This window comes from Cotesia typhae, unplaced genomic scaffold, assembly GCF_013202065.1.
Source record: "Cotesia typhae breed Kobodo isofemale line unplaced genomic scaffold, CoteBio_Ctyphae contig_33, whole genome shotgun sequence".
Classification (NCBI taxonomy): Eukaryota; Metazoa; Arthropoda; class Insecta; order Hymenoptera; family Braconidae; genus Cotesia; species Cotesia typhae.
The window spans coordinates 3,196,034-3,204,598 of NW_027423741.1; the positions used below are offsets into that span (position 1 = coordinate 3,196,034).

At 31.4% G+C, this 8,565-nt stretch overlaps 2 protein-coding genes across 3 annotated transcripts; one reads left to right on the top strand and one right to left on the bottom strand.

Annotated features, from left to right (window-relative positions):
• Positions 1-20: 20 nt before the first annotated feature.
• On the top strand, positions 21-3,308 carry LOC141526094 (kanadaptin). Of its 2 annotated transcripts, XM_074240872.1 has the most exons (3): positions 21-171; positions 252-367; positions 1,107-3,308. In XM_074240872.1, the coding sequence occupies exons 2-3, from the start codon at positions 278-280 to the stop codon at positions 3,246-3,248; spliced, it is 2,232 nt and encodes a 743-aa protein (XP_074096973.1). In that variant the 5' UTR covers positions 21-171; positions 252-277; the 3' UTR covers positions 3,249-3,308. The 2 variants fall into 2 exon arrangements, with proteins under 2 accessions (XP_074096973.1, XP_074096974.1); XM_074240873.1 differs by lacking the exons at positions 21-171; positions 252-367 and adding an exon at positions 845-1,013.
• Positions 3,307-4,574, bottom strand: LOC141526096 (uncharacterized). The gene is made up of 5 exons (XM_074240876.1): positions 4,453-4,574; positions 4,041-4,184; positions 3,859-3,965; positions 3,691-3,790; positions 3,307-3,606 (listed from the first exon to the last, which is right to left on the bottom strand). Exons 1-5 carry the CDS (start codon positions 4,499-4,501, stop codon positions 3,527-3,529), a joined length of 480 nt encoding a protein of 159 aa, XP_074096977.1. The 5' UTR covers positions 4,502-4,574; the 3' UTR covers positions 3,307-3,526.
• Between the last annotated feature and the right edge of the window lie 3,991 nt (positions 4,575-8,565).

Below are 8,565 nucleotides of genomic sequence, written 5' to 3' on the forward strand. Positions count from 1 at the left end.
GAAATTTCATATAAAATTATCCTAATAATTATTATTGAGTCATTTTTTTCTGTTTTAAAGTAACTGCGCAGTATATTAACATTGAGATTTTCGGTTCAAATGAATATTCATTAATGCTGAATAACTCATATCAGTTATTCTTATTATATTCATATTTTTCATCAATTTAATGTAATTAACCATATTAATTAAACACACAGCTATAAATATTATTATTGCTTTAACAAAAATTATGATTTGTATATATATAGGTAGAAGAGGTAGAGTTGCAAAAAAGATGGTGTCCAGGTCCAGCCAGCAACTCAACTCCATCATCTGGCATCTTTCAACGAATAGCAGTTCATCGACGCTATTAGTCTCCAACGAGGTTTGCAGATGATGCTTTGATCACTAGACATCTGATAATTTTTTCTACAAATGATAATTTTAATAATTATGATAAAATATCCGAAATTTTATCATTTTTTTTAATTTTTTCTATGAACATATTTTTAACTTTTTTTTTCAACATAAAAAAATTTACAGATGCTTAGTTGATCTTATTATTATTATTTTTATTAATATGTAAATTGCTTTTAATTGCATGTTTTTATTTTTTATTTTTACTGTTGCTTATAATCGTCAATCATAATCGAAAATTATATGAATTAAAAAATTTTTCAACTTTTTCTATATATTTGTATATCTATCCATTTATAGAAAATTTTCAACTTGTTTCTATATTCTATTCTGATCAAAGAACAAAAATTTGATCTTAATTTCAAATCATCAGAAATTTCTAAATCTCAGTCGCAATTGCGGTTCTTGTGATAATATACCGACAGCCGTACATTTATATGTTTACACGTTTACGTCGTGTTTCGTTTGTGATTGTTTAATTGTTTTGTTTTTAAACAAATTTTAGTGTTAATTTAAAAAAAATTTTGACATTGTAAAAACTTAAAGTTTTAACAATTTATAAACCAAATTAACTTTGTCTATCAATTGACAATATCTATAAAAAACTAAAATAAGTACTTATAACCTATAGCATATTACATATATTACTTATTACGTATTATTTTTCTGTAAATTTCTAATAATTGATAGTTATTTCAAACAATCAGATAACAATGGAATCCAGTCCAGCAGAAACCAACAACTCTACTGAAAATGTTGAAAAAACCCGCGAAATGAAGATTGACCCACCGAAACTCGAGTCAGATGTAAAACAAGTTTCATCAGATTCAGCAGACGCTGAAACTGACAACCCAGAAGATGTCAGTAGGATATCTAACCTGGAACCTGGTGAAAACACATTTAAAGTACCACATTTGATGTCTGGTAAGCCATCTTCTAAGCGAAAACTACCCGACTCTCCCAAAAAAGCGGCTAAAAAACCAACAGACGACTCAGACGAGCCAGAAATAATCTCCGAGTCAATAGAAACTCCAAAAGCAGCTCCTCAGGATCAAAAACACCTGCCGTTGCCCTACAAAGAGCCAGCGTGGGGTGGTACTCCACCAGAGGGTTACAAGGTCGAGATATTAAAGTCTGGAGTGATTCTAGATACCATAGATCTCTCGAAAAAAAGTTTTCATGTAATAGGACGACTTCCAGTCTGCGACATACCTCTAGCTCATCCAACGATTTCAAGGTACCACGCGATCCTCCAGTATCGCGCCGAGGGAGATGAAAAAAACGAACCTGGGTTTTACCTGTACGACCTGGAAAGTACTCACGGTAGCTTCTGGAACAGCTGTCGCATAAGACCAAAGACCTTCGTCAAGCTGAAAGGCGGACATATGCTGAGATTTGGCTGTAGTCAGCGCAAGTTCATCGTCCAGACGCCGCCTGAGGACGAGGAAATGGAGTCTGAGTATTCAGTGACGGAGTTGAAGGAGATGCGACGCCAGGAGCTGATGGCTCGCGAGAAGGAACAGCAAATTCAAGAAGAAATGGAGCGCTTGAAGAAGGAAAAAGAAGAAGCTGAAGGCATTGACTGGGGAATGGGCGAGGATGCTGATGAAGATTCTGATTTGACTGAAAATCCTTTTGCGATGTCTAACAACGAAGAGCTGTTCCTTGATGATCCTAAGAAGACGCTCAGAGGATGGTTCGAGCGCGAAGGATTTGATTTGCAGTATCAGACTGAGGAAAAAGGAATTGGACAGTTTCTGTGCTGGGTTGACTTGCCCGTCGACTCTGGTCGCACTGTTCGCGCGGAAGCTCTGGTCAAAGGTAAGAAGAAGGAAGCGGTGATCCAGTGCGCGTTGGAAGCTTGCAGGGTCTTGGACAGGCACGGACTTTTGAGACAGGCAACACACGAGGGAAGGAAACGCAAGACTCGCAATTGGGAGGAGCAAGACTACTATGACTCTGATGAAGACAATTTCTTGGACAGAACGGGAACTGTGGAACGGAAGCGCGAACAGAGGATGCGGAATGCTGGAAAACTGGAAAATAAAGCTGAAAATTTTGCGACCCTCAGTGCTCAGCTGAGCAACATTGCCAAAGACATTGCGGAGGTTGAAGGAAAGTTGAAGAAACATGAAGAAGCCAAACACGCTAGTAATTCTGATTCTAATGAAGATGCTCTCGACGCGTTCATGTCCAGTTTGAACACTGCTGTCTTGAGCAAGAGCGAGGTTTTGAAGCTCAAGTCGACTCTTCAGAAGTTGAAAAAGGAGGAAGAAAATTTCAAAAAGCTGGTTGAGATTACAAGACCTACTTCTTTTCCGTCGTTAGTAACTCCAACATCGGGCGCAAATGAAGAGTCGAAAGAACAAGATAGATCTAAAGTACCTGATGATCGCTTGGAGGATAAACCGGTGGAGAGTGAAAAGAAGAAGGTACTAAGTAGGTACGGATTGATTAAGAGTGAGGACATCCCAGCGACTGAGGCTCTGTTGATGCATAAGAAAAAGACTGGTGGTAGAGATGATGATAAAGTGGAAGAAAATGAGGAAGAATGTGATGATACTGCTGCTGCTGCTGCTGCTGCTGCTATTGATGCTGATACAGTTGATGGAGAAAACGAAGTGAAAAGTACAGATGTTGAGCTGAAAAAAGAATTGTCGGAAGCTGAAATTGCGAGAAGGAAGAAAAAAAATATGAAACGCATGCAGAAAAGGGCGGAAAAAGCTTTCAAAGAGAGTAACAAGGCCTATGATGAAGAGATTCATAATGAGGATTACTCCACTTGGGTACCACCTTCGAATCAAACTGGCGATGGGCGGACTAGTTTGAATGACAAATTTGGTTATTAGTCTGAGAGATTTTTATGATTTATTGTTGCTAAAAATAAATAAATTATAAAATTATGAGTTTTTTTATAGTACACTTGTAATTTAAATTTATTTATTGATTATTGATAGCTGAATTCACAGATTTGCTCTTTAATCATATCAAGGACATAGATCTGTTATTTAAATAACTTTTTCTTATAATTTAAACTAATTTTTTTTAATGGAAGTAAATGAAATAATTGTTTAATAAAATGATATTTATATAGAAAATTGATTTATATTTATACCAATTTAAAAATTTATCCACATTTTTTACCGCAACAGCTGCGCTTCGGAGCGCGATACCCCCGGCTCGATTCTCCCATCAGCGGGTTATATTCTGAAAGATTAATCATTAAATTACTAGTTGATACAACTGTTAATTAATTGCAAAAATAAATTAATAGATAAAAATTAATGATACCATCTCGGAGGTAGGATGAAGACTCGCCGGTTCCTAGTTTATTTCCACCCTCGGTACCGTTTAATAACTTCTTCAATGCTTCTTGTTTCAATTTTTTCCTCTGAAAATTTTCGTGTTTAATTAACATTAATTTAATTTAATTTATTACTGTTGTTAGTTATTGAGTACCTCTTCTTCCTGTTGCTTAGCACGTTCTGCTTCCTCGAGGTATTTTTGTTGCAATCGTTGACGGGCGGCTTCTACGGCTCTCATTCGCTCTTCAAATAAATCTGGATCTAAATAAATTGAAAATATTATTATTAAAATGTCATTTTTTAATAATAATTATTGTAAAAAAAAAAAAAAATTACTTTTGTGATATTTGGCAGAATATTCTTCATCATCTTTCTTTTGCTTCCAACTTTTATATTTTTCTTCCAAGTAAGGATACATCCAAATTGAAAGTATCACTACACCCACAATATACCAACCAACTGATGCAATTGCTTCCCATACTAAAAAAAATTACAATTATTTTCAATAATTTAATTATTTAAATAATTACAAAAAAAAATTAAATTTTTTATTTGATAACTTTTGTTTCTCAAGTTTTAGATAAATTTACATTTACAATTACAAAAAATAATCAATAATTGAGGAAATGACTATAAAAAATATTGATAACCACAATCATCACAAATTTCCTTAGTATACGTGGGTTACTTAAATTAAAAAAAAAAAATAAATTGAAGTTAATATTTTAAACAGTTAAGTTTTTCTTACTCATTGAAAGATATGATTGCGAATTAATTATTACAGTTTCACCTTCCATCGCAAATATCAAAGCAACAATTAACAAATTTTTAGTGACAGCAGTTGTGTTTATTTTCACATCGACGATTTTATTAGCCTGTTTTACTGTCAGTCAGTAAGACATGATTAAACATATCTAGCTTACCATTTATAGTTATCTAAAAATTTTTAAATATAGCCTTCAATACATAGATAACAGCACCATTCACTATTTCAATTCATTTAAAATTATGCCTTTAATTAAATAATTACAATCCCAAAATTTAAGGCAACAATGACTGATTAAAATATTGCAGAAACAATGACAAAATTAAAACACGATAAACTAAAAGAAAAAATAAGATCTTAAGTGAGATTAACAAGCTTGGAGAAACAATAATTAAATTGAGAATCAAACTAGAGCTTAATTATCATTTTCATGGGATTAATAAAAAATAAGGTTGTTGTAATCGCAAATGAGCTATAAAGTCTGGCTAAAAGTAAGAAGCTGATTAAAATGTTGTGGAAAATGAATTAAAATTGTTAATTTTATTCAAGCGGATTATAATGTCGTAGTTTGAGAGCTTAAAAAGGGGAAGCGAGGCTTTTAAATAAAAAACCAACCCGATTATTTAAGATACATGAGAGGATAAGCCGGGGTGTACACTGGGGGTCCATTATGTCGTAGGTTTCAAGGTCTAAACAGATCGATTAACAAAGCAATTTGCATTTAAGCGTAACTAACTTCATGCAGACAGCAGATGCATTTATGCAAACCCGGCGTCGCACTTAACAAATAGTCATTTCACCTGAGTCTATTTAGCTTGCAAGGCACATTTCTATTCTGTTTCTCAAATTTTATTGCTCAATTCAATCCCCAGATAAGAGTCGAGCTAATTATCGCTGAATATCTCGTGGAACATTACATGTTATATCCGAAACTCATTACCAGTGTCGTTAATAATTGATAATTCGTAAATAAAAATATTATTTAGTATTAAACAAAAATTAAATTCAAGTTTTAAAGCAGTTTGCTGATACGATACTACACGGAAAAAAGTAAACTGTAATATTCACTCGGATTCCGGTTAGTTTTTATAGTTTCAAACAGTAAAGCGGACATCGGGGTGGCAAAAATGTAAATATTACAGAACTTAATGTAGAAAGTATAAAAGCCACAATTTATAATTTAATATCCAAAATAAGTAATTAGTAGTTGTCACTATAGTAAATAATGACTCTTTTATCTTTAAAAATTACAGTTTCAAACAGTAAAATTTGCCATTTCAATATATAGTCTATATTATGAAGAGAAGGGGAACTCAGATGAAAGAGAAGGGGGTCTCACTCTGGGAGAATTTAATATTTCAAACAGTAAAAATTATACTTTTAAAATATACATTTTACCAGTCTAAGCAAGTCAATAATTACAGTTTGATTTTTAGCGTTGCGTTTAAAATTTACCATTTTACTTTGGAAATATTGACGTTGCTTGTATTAGAAATTTACTAACTTTATTCTATACTTTTTACATATCATAACATCATTTTTTAGGTACGAAATGATAAATATTAAAGTCTGAATTCTTAATTATTATACTTTAACATTTTAGACATTTACATGGCGAATATTACTGTTTGAAATAGTATTTTCTTCCATGTAAAGAGTAAATTGTAAGGTTTAAATGGTAAATATTACAATGTGAATAGTAAAATAATGATTTTACTGTTTGAAGTGGTAATTTTTAGCAGTTGATCATTACTTATTAAAAATCGACTGTTATTTATTACAGTTTACTTTTTTCCGTGTAAGCTACATAACAGCTGATGTACAAACTGCGAATAATTGTACAAAAAATTTGACCATAAAAAATGATAATGATATTGATAATTAATAATCAACAGATTACTAAGATGAAACGGTTTCAATAACCGATGCATAGGTGTTGACAATAAATCTCTTTTAGAGCTAATTAGTTGTTTGAGGTGAGATGGGTCTGTTGTCGTGGAATAGATTGAGATTTACTCGTTAGTCTTCTTCTCCATCAAGTAGAGACTGGATAGGACAAGAGTAAAATTGAGTAAAGTCAAGTTAAGAGCTCAGAGCTCACCTTAAGTTGAGTGCACTAGTATAACTAAAACATCTTGACACTTGTCAGATACAAAATACCATTTTCTTATAATGATAAAAAAATTATTCAAAAAAAAAATCTTAAATCTAGAACATTATTTTTTTTTTTTTTTTTAATAAAAAAAAAACTCTTTACAGAATAGTATTTTGTAAATTTTTTTATTTTGTACCTTCTAATTGAAAGTATGTACGTACTTTCGTTGAAATTTTTTAAGAATCAGTAAAGTGTTAGTTATAATAGTAACAGTAATATAAAAGTAACCAATCATAAATTAAATTTTCACGCGTCATGTTGGCTCTGAAATACTAATCTACGGATAATTAAATACTTAAATATTTGTTATTAAATTTAATCATGTTAAATTCCTCGGCTGATTATTCATAATTAAAAATTTATTATATTATAAAATAGCAAATAGCAAATAGCCAATGGTAAATTACAAGCGTATTAATATTAAATATATGATTATGTTATACCTACTCGCTGCTACTCGATACTACTCGGAGCAGGCCATCGGGCAGCAAAGATTGATCCGCAAGTACAGATCTGTGTTTCGCACGGAAGAAAGATATACTTTCGCACGGTGGTACCACATTACTAATATACATAATACCTACAAGCTAAGTGAACAGTTTATGCTTTCACCAGACAGAATCATCAAATAGATAAATGATTACCGTGATTACATATTTACTACTAACTATTAAGTCCAATGGATTCCCGTATAAACTTTTAATTCTACATACATAAATGTTTTTATTATAATTATTATTATTATCATCATTATTATAAAATTTATTTATATATTTTTAACTTCTTAGGAAGTCCGAGTCCGGGCGGCAAGTTTCACGGGCATGCTTACATGATATTTATTCTCACGTTATATTTAGAGAAAAAATCCGGGAATAGATAAGGAAGATTTAGCTCAATCTCAAATAAAACTAAAGTGAAAATTTATCTCAAGGAGTAGAGAATTGAAAAGCACTTTAGGCTCATCAACTGCCAGACAGGGGCACGCGAATATGTCAGAAGCGATAGCTTTTTTATTAATTTTTTAGTTACAGCTCGTAAACCTATTGGTACCTATTGAGGAGAGATCGCGGTCGTTTAGACGTTTTTTGCTAATATAATAAATACTCATGGCTTACGTCTCGGTCCATGTGTATGTGTGAATAGTATACATATGTATTATGTAACGATGCTCTTCCTCAATGTTGTACGTACTTATTATTCAGAGATAATCCGGTATTTCCGTCAGAAGCTTAGCGATTTCTATTACCAATACCGTATTGTTTTGATTAAGGTTACAATTTGAGAGAAAATGCGTTCAGAATAAAAAAATTAAAAAGTGGCGATGATAAAATTTTTATAATTATGAATATTATGGGTTCAAACATCTATAATAATTTTTTTTCGTCACCCTAATTAACTTTTTTGGTGTAAGTTCGAAAAAAAAATTTTTTTTTTTCAATTGAAATAAGTTTTACTTGATTTGAGAATTTTTTACTCGATTTAAAATGATGAAATTCTTCAAAATATTTTTGGTTAATTTTTTTATCTGTGTAGTTAATTTTCGAAAAAAATTTATTTGTACTCATCTAGCTGAGTCGAAATTATAAAATTACAAATTTTTTAAAAATTTTAAGACGAGAATTAATGCAATAGTTAGTTTTCATCATTCCGAGGCCGAAAGTTCGTTTTTCTTCTGTTTTCTTACATGAAGAAAGTTACTCATTTCAGACTGCTCACAATTAGTGACAGTTTCAATTACTGTATTTTTTTGTTTTAGTTTTCCTCCCGTGACATTACTGTCAACACTATTATATACGCGGCAATAAAATAATAATTTAATTATATGTGTAGTTAAAAGTAATAAAATTTGTTCACTTATATAAACAGAATAATTAAATAAAATATTAAATACAATAATATAATAAAAAATTAAAATTATTTATATAAATTTAAAGTTTTTT